The 17826-nt window shown below is 53.2% G+C and overlaps 1 protein-coding gene across 1 annotated transcript; it reads right to left on the bottom strand.

The window, feature by feature from the left end:
* Positions 1–9419: 9419 nt before the first annotated feature.
* EPOP (elongin BC and polycomb repressive complex 2 associated protein) lies at positions 9420–12679 on the bottom strand. Its single transcript, XM_030800340.1, has one exon. The coding sequence runs from the start codon at positions 12221–12223 to the stop codon at positions 11084–11086; it is 1140 nt and encodes a 379-aa protein (XP_030656200.1). The 5' UTR covers positions 12224–12679; the 3' UTR covers positions 9420–11083.
* Positions 12680–17826: the final 5147 nt, after the last annotated feature.

Raw genomic sequence — 17826 nt, 5'->3', positions numbered from 1 at the left:
TTTCTTGATACTCTCCTCCTTTGGTTCGTGGATGAGTTAGGGTAAGTTGTGTTCGTTAGGCCAATATTTTATTTTATTATGTTTTAATTTTCCATTGTATTAATTAGGCTAATTATTTTTTCTTTTTTTTTTTTTTTTTTTTTTTTTTTGAGACGGAGTCTCACTCTGTCGCCCAGGCTGGAGTGCAGTGGCGCCATCTCAGCTCACTGCAAGCTCCGCCTCCCGGGTTCACGCCATTCTCCTGCCTCAGCCTCTCCGAGTAGCTGGGACTACAGGCGGCCGCCACCACGCCCGGCTAATTTTTTTGTATTTTTAGTAGAGACGGGGTTTCACCGTGGTCTCAATCTCCTGACCTCGTGATCCGCCTGCCTCGGCCTCCCAAAGTGCTGGGATTACAAGCGTGAGCCACCGCGCCCAGCCTATTTTTTCATTAGTTAAGTTAATTCTCTATATTATTTGGGCTACGCTAAACTGTTTAGCTCAGGCTAAGTTGTACTGGTTAGGCTAAACTCCTAGAACAAAGAGATCCAAAAAAAGATGTTGGCTTGAAGAATGTAAAATTTCCTTCTTTCCTGTGTTGCAGGTGAACACTCCAGGTCAGCAGGGAGCTCTCACAGCCATTCCGGGACCAGGCTCCTTCCATGTGCTGCTGTGCTGCCCCCTAGGGCCCTGCCAGTGACTCAGGACCGAAGCCGAGTGACTGCCATGCCAGGTTCCAGCCAGCAGGAAGGGCAAGGGAGTGTGGGGCGGGCAGGCCCAGGGTCTTAAAGCCCAGGCTGGGAGAGTCACACACCCCTTCCCCTTCGCAGCCCAGTGGTGGGAATGAAATCACGTAGTTGTACCTGACTGCAAAGGGGCTGGAAAGTGTGCCTACCCAGGCAGCACGGGGAGCTCAGATTTGGGTGGACAATGAGCAGTGGTCACCAGAGCCCCCAGAGCCTCCTCCCTCTCCCTCCTCTCCCCCTCTCTCTCTCTACTCTCTCCCTGGCCATTCCTCCCCAGCCCCCGCCTTTTTTTTTTTTTTTTTTTTTTGAGACAGAGCCTCCCTCTTTTGCCCACCACAGGCTGGAGTGCAGTGGCATGATCATGGCTCACTGCTTCCTCGACCTCCTGGGCTCAAGTGATCCACCTCAACCTCCCAAAAAACTGGGACTACAGGCACGAACCACCACGCCCAGCTAATTTTTTTTTTTTTTTTAATTTTTAGTAGAGACAAAATCTGACTATGTTGACCAGGCTGGTCTCAAACTCCTGGGCTCAAGTGATCTGCCCTCCTTGCCCTCCCAAAGTGCTGGGATTACAGGCGTGAGCTGCCACGGCACTTGGCTCCCCTTCATAAATGTGCCCCAGGGTTCTGTTCTTGGCCCTTTTCTCACCCCACATGTATGCCTTGGCCATTCCCGTCCAATCCTGTCTGATGCCCTAAAGCCTCCCTACCTCCAGCTCAGGACTCTGTCAGCCACAAACCCACACAGGCACCAGGGCCAAATCTGGGACTCAAGCCACACTCCTCCTCTGCCTCACCCCACATTCAATCTGTCACCAAAGCTGGCAAGTCTACCTTGTAAGGGCGCCCCCACCAAGACTGTCCTCTCCTTCTCCCCACCGACCCTGACCCCGAATGTGTTCTCACAGCCTCCACCCCTGCCCCCCTGCCTCTGCCCTCCCCCAAGCACTCCACACCAGCCTCCCATGAATCATGAAATGTGATTATTCACCCTGCCTGGTCCTGAGCCCTCTTCTCTCACAGTCTGATTGGGTCACCCTTCAGGGGCTCCCTCTTGTCTTCAGAATCAACTTCTTACCCTAACATATAAGACCTTTTGTGATCTGACCTCGGTCTACTTCATCTCTTGTCACATGTACCCTGTGCTCCAGCCACTCAAACCTTGGCACTTTTGTACGTGCTCCGCCCCAGTGCCTCTGGGCCTTCACTTCAGGGATTCCTATATCCTTTAAGACTCAATTCAGAGAGCTCCTTCTCTGAGAAGCCCCCTCTGACGCCCTGGTGCTCTTCCCACATGCTCCACTGTTCCCTCAACCTCACCAGTTCTCCACCTCTATGCCCGTCTTGTCCTGCTTGCTCACTTACCTCTCTCCCCTGCTAGGTGGTGAGCTGTGGGAGAGCAATATGAGGTTTTAGTTATTTCTCATCTCCAGTCCTTAGCCCATTGCTGGAGACAGTTAACGCTTAACGCTTGAGAAATGTTAGCTCCTTTCTCTTCTCCTTTAAAACTGTGACACAAAGGCTGGGCACAGAAGCTCACGCCTGTAATCCCAGCACTTTGAGAGGCCAAAGCGGGTGGATCACCGGAGGTCAGGAGTTCAAGACCAGCCTGGTCAACATGGCAGAACCCCATCTCTACTAAAAATACAAAAATTGGCCAGGCATGATGGCTCACACCTGTAATTCCAGCTACTCGGGAGGCTGAGGCAGGAGAATTGCTTGAACCTGGGAGGCAGAGGTTGCAATGAGCTGAGATCACGCCACTGCACTCCAGCCTGGGCAACAGAGGGAGACTCTGTCTCAAACAAACAAACAAACAACAGCAACAAAAACTGTAACACGTAGCTTTATACATAAAACTAAAATCTGGAAACAGCCCAAACATCCATCAACAGGAAAACATATACATTGCAGAATATTCATTCAATCAAATACTACATGGTGATAAAATGAGTTAACTACGGCTTCATGCAACAGCATGAATGAATCCCATATGCATAATGTTGAACAAAAGAAGCCAGACCCAAAAACAAACCTTCCATTCTTAATGAGGGTCAAAAACAAGCCAAACGGATCTTCGGTGACAGAGGCTGGCATGGTGGTCATCTCCGGGTCGGGAGATCAACTGGGAGCAGGCCTCACACAGCCTCCCAAAGGCTGGAAGTGTTGCTTATCTAGGTCTGGGTGGCGATCACACAGGTAATGTACATGTGTAATGATCATCAAGCTGAAATTTTGGTGCATTTTAGAGTAGGTAACTTCCCCTCTATTTGTTTAAGTGCTATGATTTTGTAGTAAATCATCGTGGAAGCCGGGTACAGTGGCTCATGCCTGTAATCTCAGCACTTTGGGAGGCCAAGTCAGGAGGATCACTTGAGATCAGAAGTTCAAGATCAGCCTGAGTAGCATAATGAGACCCCCATCTCTACAAAAAATAAACAGAACTCACGCCTGTAATCCCAGCACTTTGGGAGGCCAAGGCGGGCGGATCACTTGAGGTCAGGAGTTCTAGACCAGTCTGGCCAACATGGCAAAACCCTGTCTCTACTAAAAAAAATAGAAAAATAAAAATTAGCCAGGCATGGTGGTGCGCACCTATAGTCCCAGCTTCTCAGGAGGCTGAGGGAGGAGAATTACTTAAGCCTGGGAGGTGGTGGTTGCAGTGAGCCAAGATTGTGCCACTGCACTCCAGCCTGGGTGACAGAGCGAGATTCCATCTCAAAAAAAAAAAAAAAATTGGCCAGGCACGGTGGCTCACACCTGTAATCCCAGCCCTTTGGGAGACCGAGGCTGGTGGATCACAAGGTCAAGTGTTCGAGACCAGCCTGGCCAACAGGGTTAAACCCCGCCTCTACTAAAAATACAAAAATTAGCCAGCCATGGTGGCAGGCACCTGTAATCCCAGCTACTCAGGAGGCTGAGGCAGGAGAATTGCTTGAACTCAGGAGGCAGAGGTTGCAGTGAGCCAAGATTGCGCCATTGCACTCCAGCCTGGGCAACAGAGCAAGACTCCGTCTCAAAAAAAATAATTAAAAATAAACAGAATTGGCCGGGCACGGTGGCTCACACCTGTAATCCCAGCACTTTGGGGGGCTGAGGCGGGCGGATCACAAGGTCAGGAGATCGAGACCATCCTGGCTAACACGGTGAAACCCCGTCTCTACTAAAAATACAAAAAATTAGCCGGGCGAGGTGGCGGGCGCCTGTAGCCCCAGCTACGCAGGAGGCTGAGGCAGGAGAATGGCGTGAACCTGGGAGGCGGAGCCTGCAGTGAGCTGAGATCGCGCCACTGCACTCCAACCTGGGCGACAGCGAGACTCCATCTCAAAAAATAAAAATAAATAAATAAAAATAATTAAAAAATAAACAGAATTAGCTGGGCATGGTGGCATGTGCCTGTGGTCGCAGCTACTTGGGAGGCTGATGTGGGAAGATCCCTTGAACCTGGGAGATCAAGGCTGCAGTGAGCCAAGATTGCACCACTGTACTCAGCCTGGGTGACAGAGTCAGAGCCTGTTTCAAAAAAAAAAAAATCATCATGGATGGCAAGTCTGCGTCTGAGAGGCACTTTCTGTTATGGAGTTCCCTGATTTTAGGTGATGACACTGGGGCCCAGAGAGGGTAAAACACTCAACACTCACCTCGAGTCGCTCAGCACATCTGTGGAGAGTCCACACCCTAAGGAGGGGACTGCATGTCCTGCTTTCCCCATGCCACTCTAGGGACATTGGGGGCAGGCTCTGTGTCTTTGTCTCTGGAACAGAGCTCTGGGCCCTCTACATATTGATGGGGGCTATTCCCACCCCATAACTTATTGCTGCTGGGCGGTGAAACATGGCAGCAGTGTGGGAATTTAGAGCACAAATTCAAAGGACACAATTCTGTAGCTGTATGAGCTTAACCTCTGTGAACCTCAGTTTTCTCATCTGCAAAATGGCGCTAATAGTACCGTGGTTGGGCACGGTGGCTCACGCCTGTAATCCCACACATTGGGAGGCCAAGGTGGGCAGATCATTTGAGGTCAGGAGTTCGAGACCAGCCTAGCCAAACATAGTGAAACCCGGTCTCTACTAAAAAATACAAAAATTAGCCAGGGATGGTGGCCCATGCCTGTAGTCCCAGCTACTAGGGAGGTTGAAGCATGAGAATCACTTGAACCCAGAAGGCGGAGGTTGCAGTGAGCCAAGATTGTGCCACTGCATTCCAGCCTGGGCGACAGAGTGAGACTCTGTCTCAAAAATAAATAAATAAATAATAACAATAGAACCTACCTCATATTGCGTCCTGAGGATTACATGAGCAACTAAGCATAATGTCACAAGGCCTGGTTCCAAGGAAATGCCATTACAGTGCTTGCTATGATAACCACTCAGGAGGAAACCTAGTCAGACAGACCAGAGCTACTTTGCTCCTCCACTGGCTGTGTGACCTCAGGCAAGTTAATTAACCTCTCTGAGTTCCATTTCTTCATCTGCTAAACAAGTAATACTTATCTATTGTTATGAAAGCAAAATAATGCCTGTAAAACACCTGACACCTGCTTAAGTTCCTTGTGTGCAGAGACCACGTCTTGCACATCAATCCCCCTCAGGCTCTAGCACAGGGCTCTCACTCCATGGCTTGGGAGAACGAATCCCTTCCCCAGCCACCCTCCTCTGGCTCGCCGTCCTCCTTCTGGTGCTAGCAGACAGCAGCATCTAGTGGACAAGCTCTGGAACTGCATTCTGGCCAAGGGTCACTCACCAAGCTGCTGTGCAGGCATTTAAATGAGGCTTTTTAAAAATGCTTTGGACAAGGGTGGAGGGGTCAGGAGGAACGGAGGTGGGGTGAAATGCATTGGACAAGTATTCATTAGGTGCCTGCTGTGTGCAAGGCACTGATCCAGGACCTTAAAAAATGAAGCAAGAGATACAAGATCACTGTAGAAGGACACAAGAAAAATCACAAATAAGTATAACTTTGTCATCAATACCCTAAGTTTTTATCTTAGAGAAAATATGAACACAGCATAGGGGGACTTGGCACACTGCACAGTGTCTTCTCAGGAAGTGTTTTTTGTTTTTGTTTTTGAGACAGGGTCTCGTTTTGTCACCCAGACTGGAGTGCAGTGGGGTGATCACGGCTCACTGCAGCCTTGATCTCCCCGAAGTGGCTGAGCAATCGTGCCACTTCAGCCTCCACAGTAGTTGGGACTACAGGTGCACGCCACCACACCTAGCTTGTTTTTTGTTTTTGTTTTTTTGTTTGTTTGTTTTTGATAGCATCGAAGTCTCCCTATGTTGTCCAGGCTGGCTCAAACTCCTGGGCTCAAGTGATTCTCCCCGCCTTGGCCTCCCAAAGTGCTGGGATTACAGACACAAGCTACCTTGCCAGCCTTCTCAGGAAGTTTTTACAATTACAGGGGTGATTTTTTTCGAAGTGGTTGTTACATGTCAATGACTCTCAGTTAAGGGTCAAGGCAATAAAATGAAAGCTTAGGTCAGGAAGGTTCTGCCTCGAGTCCCCTGACCCAGGTTCTCCATAGAGAGAGGGGAGCAGGAGTGTCTGACCCCAAAGCCGCACTCGCCCTCCACACTCCACAGTCCCTTGCTACCAGACACTGAAGAGTGAAGAGGGTCTAGTGGTGGCATGGAGCACATCTAACTGGGGGAATCAAAAAAGACTTCATGGGAGAGATGACATTTTGCATTGGAGAACGGAGGTAAAGAAAGCAGGGAGGGGCATGCCAGGGGCGCTGGGAAAGGAAGTGCATTCCAGCCTAGTAGACCAGGTATACCTTCACTGGTATAAAGCGAAGTAATGGGAATCAAGTTGGATGAGGGAGCTGGGGGTTAAGGCCAAATCACAGAGGGCTCCAAATGACAGGCCAAGGAGGCTGCATTTAATACAATCAGGGGACCCACCGAGTAAGAAGGTAAACTGATCTGAAGGGATCAGAGAAAAACCAGACGTCCAGAAACTATTAATAGGTAGCTACTGTCATAGTCCAGCCTAGAGGTAGGGGACACTGCACCATGACGGAGTGGAGATTAGAGACACAATTGTGAGATCCTTGGGAGGGGAGAAGCAGCGGGAGGCTTGGAAATAGATTGCTGTGGGTCAAATGGGAGGACCCAGCTGAGAATTCAAGGTGCTGAGTCCAGGGGAAGTAATGGGGAGAAAGGCAGAGCTATAACCAGAATGTGGACTTGACCAGGGAGACTGCTGTGGGCAGGGACCAGGAGCTTGGTCTTTGACAGAGGCATATGAGTTGCCATCGTCCCTGTGGAGATGCGGGACCAAGGCTCCGGAGGGGTGCTGGAGGGAGAGGCGGCAGGGACAGTCAAGTGGGTGTCATTTACCCATATAGGTGCAAGCTGATGACCCAGGGGAGGAAAACAGAATCCTGTGGGGAGATGGGGTGGAGGGCAGGCGCCACCGGACTTCGTCAGACTCGGTCTTTTTAAAGCTCCCAGGGGAGGGGGCAAGAGAAGGAAGAGATGGAAGAAGACAGAGGCGGGACCTTTGGGGACAGAGACCCTTGTGAGTGTCCAGCAGTATCACAGGCTGTGTATAAGTCCAGGAGTGGTGGCAGGGAGGCAACTGTTGAATTTGAGGTTGGGGGCTGTCCTGGCTGACCTTGGCAAAAGCGGTTTCGGGGGCAGAAGTCAGGCTGCAAAGGTCTAAGAGGCGAGAGGCAGAGGGGCTAGAGGCGGCTGATGCTCCCGGGAGGAGGGAGGAGATGGTAAGCAGGGCTGGGCTAGGGGGAGGCGAGCGAGGGCTTACTCTGGGGGTCCTGCCAGACCCTGAAGAGGAGGGCAGAGACCCAGAGGCACACGGAGAGGAGACCCTCTGAGACCCTTTGAGACAGAAGGAAAACAGGTGATGCTGTAAGAGTTTAGAGACCCAGACAGAAATAAGACTGTGACCACCACATCCCTGACAAACCAAGGTGGTGGCCACCAGCCCTGGAGGACGCGGGACTGGAGGAGGGGAGGGGTAGAAGCAGGGGCTGAAGACACCTTGGAGGGACAGCAGACTTCCTCAGACCCTCTCAGGCTCCAGCTTATTGGCGTGCGAGAGGGACTCCCAGATCCCCGGGAGCTCAGAGCCTGGGGAAAGCCAGGGGTCTCCTTCCCCTTTCCCCAGGCTGCTCCTATTCAGAAAAACTTGTGGCCCTCGCTTGGAAGCACGCTTTTCCCTATTTCAACCCCAAACACTCAGTACCTGTTTGCTTCCCCCAGAAGTCTGGGCAAGTTTCTTTCTTTTCTGGGACTCAGTTTCTGGGGTGGGCTGAATGGTGGAACCCAAAAAGATGTGTCCAGGTCCTAATCCCCAGCCCCCACTCCCCCAGAGCCTGTGAATATGACTTCATTTGGAAAAAGGGTCTTTGTAAATGTAACTTAATTAAAGATGTCAAGACGAGATCATCCTGGATTGTCTGGTGGGCCCTAAAGCCAATGACAAGTGTCCTTGTGACAGACAGGAGAGGGGAGGGCCATACAATGGGAGAATGGGAACTCTGCAGCCACAAGCCAAGGAACACCTGGGGCCACAGAAGCTGGAAGAGGCACGGAGGGGGCCCTTCCGGAGAGCCTTCGGAGGGAGTTCAGCCCTGCAATGCCTTAGTTTTGGACCTCTGGTCCCAGTAAATGGAAGAGAAGAAATATCTGGGTTTGTTGTTGTTGTTGTTGTTTGAGACGGAGTCTCACTCTGTCTCCAGGCTGGAGTGCAGTGTGGTATGATCTCGGCTCACTGCAACCTCTGACTCCCGGGTTCAAGCGATTCTCCTGCCTCAGCCTCCGGACTAGCTGGTATTACAGGCACGCGCCACCAAACCCAGCTAGTTTTTGTATTTTTAGTAGAGACAGGGTTTCACCATGTTGGCCAGGATGGTCTCGATCTCCTGACCTTGTGATCCACCCGCCTCGGCCTCCCAAAATGCCGGGATTACAGGCGTGAGCCAACGTACCCGGCCGCTTAAATATCTGTCTTTTAAGCCACCAAGTTTGTTGTGATTTGTCATGGCAGCCCTGGGAAACTAACGTAGTTCCCTATTCTGTAAAACAACTAGAATTAAATCTTATTTGGCCAAAAAGGTGTGTTTTTTAACTCACCACCCTGCCCCCTTCCAGGTTGAGTTGTAATCCTTTCATTTGCAGGGCGGGGGTGGGGGAGTGAGGGTGGGGGCAGGTGGTGCAGGGAGGAAAGAACCTAAATTAACAGCATCTCCTCCGGCCCCGAAGAGGAGGAAAGTCCAAAAAGAGTATTTCATGCCCACCAGCCGTTCCTCCTTCACCCAGAGCTCACGCCATCATCCGTGCCCGGCTCCAGGCAGGCGGGTGGGGCAGACGCTGACCCGGAGCGCGTTACTAAAACCAAGAGGCCTTTGAAAACCAGGGAGTCTGCCTTTCCAGACTTCTAACAGCCCCCCTCTTCATGGTGATTCTCTCCCCACCCCTCGTGTCTGTCTTCCTCCTCCCATTCTCCATTCTTGGGGGACAAAATAAGATGGAGACCCCCGAAGCACAGGGTAGAAGGCACTCCCCCACCCCTTCTTCCTCCTCCTCCCACAACACAGCTGGAGGGGGAGGGGAGGTCAGCAGGGTTCACAGAGGCCAGATGTTAAGGAAAAAGAGAGAAGTGCCCACCCCACGCCCACCCACCCCACCCCCACCCTCACCCCCAAGGAAAGAAAAATGAAAGGAGACAGTTTTTAAAACAAACAAAACTTTTATGGTCCAAAACAGTTTTTCCCAAGAATCTGCTCTATGCAAACAATAACAACTTTTTACAAAGCATTTTCACAGAAAAGGAGACAAGTCCTTCCCTAGCGTGGGAATTGTTCCTCTCTCACCTCGTTTTCGGGGGAAGAGGGGGCGCTATTCACTAGTGCGGGGCGTAAGGGGCACTGGGTCCCTCAGTTGTTCGGCAGCTCCAAAAGCCCCAACTTCCCTTCACACCTCAACTTGCCATCTCCCTAAGACCTAAGCTCCCCTGACCTCACCTGGGTGGAGGAGAAAGCACTTCCAATCCTCTCTGACTCAAGATCCTCCTAGCTGGAGGGCATGGCAGAGGGCGTGATCCAGGCCTATCTCACCCCTCCCCTGGAAAACAGAACCTCTGACCCCAAACCTAATCCCCTGGCCCTGCCCCCTTCGGATCCATCAGATCTCTGACAACTCCCGCAATGCCTGAGGCTGGGGTGTTGCGGGGGGAAGCTTAAGGTACCTCAGCCCAGGTTCCATGCAGACTCAAACTTTGCCCCTTCAAACCCCAGGGGACTCTTGCAGTTAGGCCAAGAGTCCTTTCATTTACCACCTCTGCAAAGTGCAGCTTGTTTTGTTTCCACTCTTTAAGGGGGCTGAGTTTGGGTGTCCAAAGAATGGACTTGGGCCTGCCTTCCACCTCCACCCCCTCTCATCCATAAATCGGTGGAGGCCCTCGAAAGGCGACTTGTTTGGTCTGATTTTATTGATTTCTTCCACCTTCTATTACTTTCCCTGGGACAGTGTCTAGCCCCTTCCTCAGGCAAAGTAAGCACTTTCTAGGAGAGGAGGTCCCTCAGCCCTACCCGTCCTAAGGGAAGTAAGTTGGGGGAGGGGGCTGATTAATCAAGGTTGGGGAGAATCTTTCTCACCGGCCAGACCTTACACTCGGAAAGCAAACAAGGAAAAAACGGGAACTCCAAAACTGGACAAAAGGGAAAGGTCGGCGGCTGAGGCTGAAGATCTCACCAATTAAGGGTCACCTGCACTTGCAGGGGCCTAGAAAGGGGACAGGAAGGGGGTGATCTTCCTCTTACCCAAGCTCCCTCACCCATTAAAGGCTTCAGCGGTGCTTGGAGCGTTAGGGAAGGCCTGAGGGGAGCAAAGGGTTAAAGGCCTGGACAGTGGGGGTGGGGGATGCCCCCAGGGAGCTGCCAATCATCTCCCCACCCCCACCACAGCCCCCGCACCCCAGGCTCGCCCACAGACACAGTAACAACCGGTTTGTCCATCACCGAGGTCTCTCCTCTCCCCTTTTTTTTGGGGGGGTTGTCTTTGAGCGGTGGCCTCCTTTGCTCCCACTGGGGTGCAGGCCCTGCCTCCAACGGTCCGAGATGGAAGGGGGCAGGGATTGGAATCTATGTCATCAGCCTTTTTTGCTTAAGTCTTCTCCCGACTCCAGCCCTGGGTTCCTCTGCAAAGGATGAGGGGGAGGGACTGTCACCCCGAAAACTTAGGTGCTTGAATGAAGATCACTGTCATTTAGGTCCCTCTGCCCACAGCTCCTAAAATGTAAAGGAAGGGGACAAATGTGAGAAATGGGGCTCCCTCCTCAAGCCTGCTGTTTGGCCATGGTCTCAACTTTTCCCCTTTAGCAGAAGTCCCACGGTCAGCTTTGATCCATGTTGATCCCCCAGAATTTGAGGCCAGGGGGCTCAGGGACAGCGGGACCCCCCATCTGCCACCTCCACAGCGGGTGGGCGGGCGGGAGCTTAGAGTCTCCCTGGAGGCGAAGCGAGGATGCCGGCTTTAGGTCTCCGTCTTCCCCCACCACCAGGGCCGGGGGGCAGGGGAAGCAGCTGAGGAGGCTGAAGGTGCTCGTGGTGGGGAGCGTCGGTGCAGGGCGGCGGGGCTGCGCGGTGCGCGGAGGGGGCGCCGGCCGCCGGCGCTTCTTGGCGGCTCCCCGAGCCGGCCCTTTCGCAGGCGGCCGCTCCGGCCCCCGGCGCAAACTCGGAGTGTCCAAGGCGAAGCCCTTCGCGTAACACCAAAGTTTCGACCGGCGGATCAGACGATCGAAATGTTCCTGGCGGAGATCTCCGGGTGCGGCCGGAGCCGGGCTGGCCGTCGAGGGGCTGGCCGCTGGAGCCTCGGGGGCGGCCGGCGGGGGGTTTCCATCGACTTCGGCAGGCTGGCCAGGCAGGAACGGCCCCGGCGCCGCCCCGGGACCCGCGGGCTCGGTGGAGAGGCCCGCAGGTGGCGACGGAGGCCGGGAACTGGGCTCCTGAGGCGGGCTGGCGGCTGGGCCACGCTGAGGCTCGAGACCCGGGGCCAGGCGAGGCGGGGCCGAGGCGAAGCCGGTCGTAGATTCCCGAGGGTGCGGGGGCGCAGGGCAGCGGCCCGGAGGTGCACAGGAGCGAACGCCGAAGTGCGGGAAACCGCCTCCGCCCTCTTCCTCCTCTCCGCGGCGGGGGCACGCTGCGACGTCCGCATCCTCGCCGGCCGCGGTGTTAGGAACGCCGGGCCGCCCGGTCGGTGCCCAGAGGTGCTTCAGGCCATCCGGGGCCCAGCCGCCAGGGCGCAGGGGGGCCTGAGGGCCCCGCAGCACTGGGGACCGCGCCGCCAGCTCCCCAGGCCCCGGGCCCAGAGAGGACGCCCGGGGCTTGGCAAGGGCGCAGAAGGCGAGGGCACGCAGGCACAGCGGAGAGAATTCCTGGGTCCCCCGACACGGCTTCCGGGGCGTGGGGGAGCAGGGCGACCCTCGCGGGGACGCCGGCACTGCCAGGCGGGGCGCGGGGCACAGGGTCTCCATGGAGCAGCCTGAGGGGTGCCCAATGAGGGGGTCCAGGTCCCAGCGGCGGGATGCCCTGGCTGCCCGAAGAGCCCACGGGCGAGGGGAACATCGCCCCCCGTCGACGGGGAGGTCTCTGCTCACGGGCGCCCCCGGCCCGGCACCCGGGGCCGCAGAGCTCGGGCTCCCTCTTCGCTCTCCTCACGCGGCCCTCCCGGCGGCCGGACTCCTGGGTCCCTGTGAGTCCCGGCGGGGTCGGCCGCCCTTCTGCCGCCGCGTCCCCTTCGTAGCCCCGGCGAGAGACCCTCTCGAGTCGCCCGAAGCGCAGAGGCAGGGGAAACAAAGCGGCCGGCGGCCGCGGGAGGCGGGAAGGACCCCGGGCCCGGCACCCGGTGCCCGGGCCCAGGCGGCGGGGAGGGCGCCTTCCGCCCGCTCGGTTTCTTTCTTCCCCGCTGGCTCCCGGAGACCGCGTTATAGAGAACTGCCCCCTCGCTGCCCCAATACCAGCGCCGGGGCCGCGAGCCCGCCGCTGATTGGGCCGCACCGCCCGTGACGTTTGCCCGGACCCCACCCCTCCGGCGGCGCCGCCCCCGTCCCCATTCCGCACACAGACACACACACGTGGACCCGGCGCGGCGGCGGCTGGGAGGGAGCGCGGGAGGGAGCGTGCGCGGGTGGGATCGCGAGGGGCCAGATGCGCCGCCGCACGTGGCCCGGTGGCGTCCTGGGATTTCGTCGTCGCAAAGCCACTCGTTTTTTCCCGAGCAGTCACGGTTTTGCATCTGTAAAATGGGACGGTTCATATCTGCCCTCTTGGGACTAAAAGAGCTATGTGAATCAACGTAGATGAATCTCAGAAATAATGTTTAAGAGAAAGATGAAATGAGGCAATGGTTGTTTACAAGCTTTGTATAGCAGGGATTCTAGCGGGCCGTGAATGGCCCCTAAAACAGTGTGTGGCACACAGTAGGCTCAAAAAATGCTGTAATGTATAAGTAGTTAATAATTCAGTACTTGTATGCAAGATGAACAAAAAATAAATAAATTTGGAAGGGTGGGAGTGTTATTACACCCATGGAAGCCGATAAATAGGCTGTCTCAGTATCTATTTCCATTTCTCTGATGCAGTATCTAAATACTCTGCCTCAACTAAATTCCGAGGGCTGGCTCTGCAACCCCTGACCCCCAATCCCAGGATGCCCCCCAATCCCAGGATGCCCCCCTCTGAGGTTTGATCTGCCAAACAGGTTGAAGAGGCCAGAGGAGGGCACGCGCAGACCCTCAGTCTCATCTGCCCCAAGGAAAATAAAGAAAAAGTGAATTCCCAATACAAATTCTGATAATGCAGCACACACCCCCACCCTGTTCTATCCCCTTAACCTTCTTGAGTTTCTGCATAGCTTATTGTTACATAAAAGTCTGTAAATGGATTTATTCTTTTTTTTTTTTTTTTTTTTTTTTTTGAGACGGAGTCTCGCTCTGTCGCCCAGGCTGGAGTGCAGTGGCGCAATCGCGGTTCACTGCAAGCTCCGCCTCCCGAGTTCACGCCATTCTCCTGCCTCAGCCTCTCCGAGTAGTTGGGACTACAGGCGCCCGCCACCACACCCAGCTAATTTTTTGTATTTTTAGTAGACACGGGGTTTCACCGTGGTCTCGATCTCCTGACCTCGTGATCCGCCCGCCTCAGCCTCCCAAAGTGCTGGGATTACAAGCGTGAGCCACCGCGCCCGGCCAGGATTTATTCTTTAGTGTCTGTCTCTCCCATTAGTCTGGAAATGAGTTAACGAGAACTTTGTCCTGATCATTGGTGCATCCCCCACTGCCTAGAACAGTGGCCAAGATATAATAGGTGCTCAATCAATACGTGTGAATGAATGAAGAGTAAGTGAGTGAATGAATGAATCCCTGGGATATTTCTCTCTTGATAAAAATCAGGTTATTGGAATACTGCCGTTTCCTATCTGTGGAAATACAGAGATTGGTATAATGGCTTGGGGTAAAGGTGTGGAAGAATGCTGGGGGCGGCCCCACAGATAAAGATCTTATTCTGGGGCCAGGACAAGAGAGGGTTTCAGAAAGGGGACAAATGATGCAGCTTGCCTCCGGGCCCTTCTAGCAGTGACAACGGAGGTGTAGTTTCCCTATGTGTCATCAAATAACATCAGGGAGGACAGGGGTAAGGAGGATCTGCCTCCCCCACCTGCAAAGTCCAGAGGTAAAGTCCCTAGGTGGGGCGAGGGTTTGAGGAAGGAGGAGGTGTGGTGTTCCATTGCCCAAAACACTCATCCTCTAACATCTCCTGCAGAAGAACTCTCCAGGGCACTTGTCATGAGGGGGGATCCTGGGGTCCTGCCAAGTCATGAATCTGAGCTGGGTCTAGACTCCAGGGCTCATAATTGCTCGAAAAGCCCACCTCTGCACACACACACACACACACACACACACACACACACACACACACACGGAAAGTTCTGGAAGGATGATCATCATGGCTGTCTCTTCTGCAGGACAGTGCTGAGGACTCATCCTCAACAACAGTGCCTACTTGCACTCCTGTGCCTAGCACAGTGTAGACACAAGGAGAGAATGCCCAAGAAAATGATCAGTATAAATAAATGAGTGAATATTATATAACAGTGCAGATCAATGGCCTCTTCTTTCTCTGCCTCCAAAAGCTGCCAGCTCCCCCTTCCCCATGTGAGTTTGGGGGCTTTATTGAGGGGTCATTACGATTTTGAGTCCTCTCTGCCTCCACTTTCCCTACTTCCCCTTGCTCTCATCAGGCACCCCAGAATATGGACTCGGATGGAATCACTCTACAAACGGTAGGAAAATAGTGTGAGTGCCTCTCCAACTGAAAGGAGATCATCAAACCACCCTTGATGGCCTGGACGGGGGTGGGGGTGGCGCTGTGCAACCCTGGGCAGGTCACCTAGACCCTCTAAGTCTCAATGTCCTTATCGGTGAAAAGGGGACAACAGTGGCTTCCTCACATTGTTGGGAGGGTTGAAACATGATGTGAGCAGTCACCAGAACTCACGTGGGCAGACCCAGCTGCTGCAATTACCATTTCCTCCAGTAGAGGACACTCGACCCCATCCTCAGCCTGCGATGAGGGCGGCAACACCCTTCTCAGGAACCTCTCCTCCTCATACTCCCCTTTCTCCAAAAGAGGGACAAGGCTGGATGCCGAGTCCCATCTAACACTTCCAGAGTGAAGGCTAGAAAGGGCCCCTCTGGATCCAGAAGCCAGCCCTTCCCTTTCCTTGGTCCATCTAGGTCTCACCTGGGGCAGTAAGGACTGTGTTCAAGGATTTGGGAGCAGGAAACCTGCCCGGTTGCCCTTTTTGGGGAACTGCACCCCAGGCGTCCAACCCCATAGTAATTTCTGTAGTACTTACTGCATGCCAGTCTCTGTTCTAAGAACTGGATGTCACTTAATCCCCATAACAGCCTATGAAATAGACTTTTTTTTTTTTTGAGACAGAGTCTTGCTCTGTCGCCCAGACTGGAGTGCAGTGGCACAATCTTGGCTCACTGCAACCTCTGTCTCCTGGGTTCAAGCCATTCTCCTGTCTCAGCCTCCTGAGTAGTTGGGACTACAGGCGCACGCCACCACGCCCGGCTAATTTTTGTATTTTTAGTAGAGACGGGGTTTCACCGTGTTGGCCAGGATGGTCTCGAGCTCTTGACCTCCTGATCTGCCCACCTTGGCCTCCCAAAGTGGTGTAATCCCAAAGGGATTACAGGCATGAGCCACTGCACCCAGCCGACACTATTTTTAAAAATGAACATACAACACATAACCCATTTTAAGTGTCCAATTCAATGGTTTTTAGTAAATTTACAGTTATGCAACCATCATCATAGTCCAGTTTTGGGGTTTTTTTTGAGACAGAGTTTCACTTTGTCTTCCAGGCTGGAGTGCAGTGGCACAATCTCAGCTCACTGCAGGCTTTGCCCCACGGGTTCAAGCAATTGTCCTGCCTCAACCTCCCAAATAGCTGAGACTACAGGCACCCACCACCACGCCCAGCTAAATTTTTTTTTTTTTTTGAGACAGTCTCACTCTGTTGCCCAGGCTGGAGTGCTCAATCTCAGCTCACTGCAACCTCCGCCTCTCAGATTCAAGCGATTCTTGTGCCTCAGCCTCCCAAGTAGATGGGATTACAGGCAGATGCTACCACGCCCGGCTAATTTTTGTATTTTTAGTAGAGACAGGGTTTCACCTTGTTGGCCAGGCTGGTCTCGAACTCCTGACCTCAGGTGATCCGCCCACCTCGGCCTCCCAAAGTGCTGGAATTATAGGCGTGAGCCACCTTGCCCGGCCCCATAATCCAGTTTTAGAACATTGCTTATAAGACTCCTCCTCCCCACTTGTAGCTCTCCCTTCCCATCCCTAGCCCTGGGTGACTAATCTTTCTGTCTCGATAGAGTTCCCTTTTTTGGGTATTTTATATAAATGGAATCATGCAATATGTGGTCTTTTGCATCTGGCTTCACAAAAGCATAATGTTTTTGAGGTTTACCTGTGTTGTAGCGTGTATTGGTAGTCTGTTCCTTTTTTTTTTTTTTTTTTTAAGATAGAGTTTTGCTCTTGTTGCCCAAGCTGGAGTACAATGGCGCAATCTCAGCTTACTGCAACCTCCATCTCTTTGGCTCAAGCGATTCTCCTGCCTCAGCCTCCCGAGTACCTGAGATTACAGGCACCCACCACCATGCCTGGCAAAATTTGTAGTTTTAGTAGAGACGGGGTTTCTCCATGTTGGTCAGGCTGGTCTTGAACTCCCGACCTCAGGTGATCCACCCACCTTGGCCTCCCAAAGTGCTGGGATTACAGGGATGAGCCACTGCACCCGGCCTGTTCCTTTTTATTGCTGCATAGTAGTCCGTTGTAGGGATATGCCACATTTTGTTTATCCAATCACATTTGGGTGGTTTTCACTTTTTGGCTATTATCTATAATGCTGTTATGAACATTTGCTATACATGTCTTTTGTGAATATATGTTTTTATTTCTCCTAAGTAGACATTTAAGGGTGGAATTGCTGGGTCATATGCTACATTTATGTTTAACCTTTTTTTTTTTTTTTTTTTTTTGAGACAGGGTCTCACAGTCTCACTCAGGCTGGAGTGCAGTGGCACAGTCATGGCTCACCACAGCCTTGACCTCCTGGGCTCAAGAGATCCTCTGCCTCAGCCTCCAGTGTGGCTGGGACCACAAGCCTGAGCTACTATGCCCAGCGAATTTCTTTTTAAATTTTTTTTGTGAGACAGGGTCTTGCTATATTCCCTAGCTGGTCTCAAACTCCTCGGCTCAAGGGATCCTCCTGCCTCAGCCTCACAAAGGGCTGGGATTACAGGCATGAGCCACCGTGCCCAGCTGTGTTTAACTCTTAAAAACTGCCAAGGCCGGGCATGGTAGCTCATACCTGTAGTCCCAGCACTTTGGGAGGCCAAGGCAGGCTGATGGCTTGAGGCCAGGAGTTTGAGACCAGCCTGGGCAACATGGTGAAACTCCATCTCTACAAAATACAAAAATTAGCCAGGAGTGGTGGCATGTGCCTATAGTCTCAGCTACTCAGGAGGCTGAGGGTGGGGACTGCAGTGAGCCACATTCATGC

Source organism: Nomascus leucogenys, chromosome 19 (genome assembly GCF_006542625.1).
Source record: "Nomascus leucogenys isolate Asia chromosome 19, Asia_NLE_v1, whole genome shotgun sequence".
In the NCBI taxonomy this organism is placed as follows: Eukaryota; Metazoa; Chordata; class Mammalia; order Primates; family Hylobatidae; genus Nomascus; species Nomascus leucogenys.
Note: the sequence above shows the minus strand (reverse complement) of the source record. Positions and strands in the feature narration are given on the sequence as shown.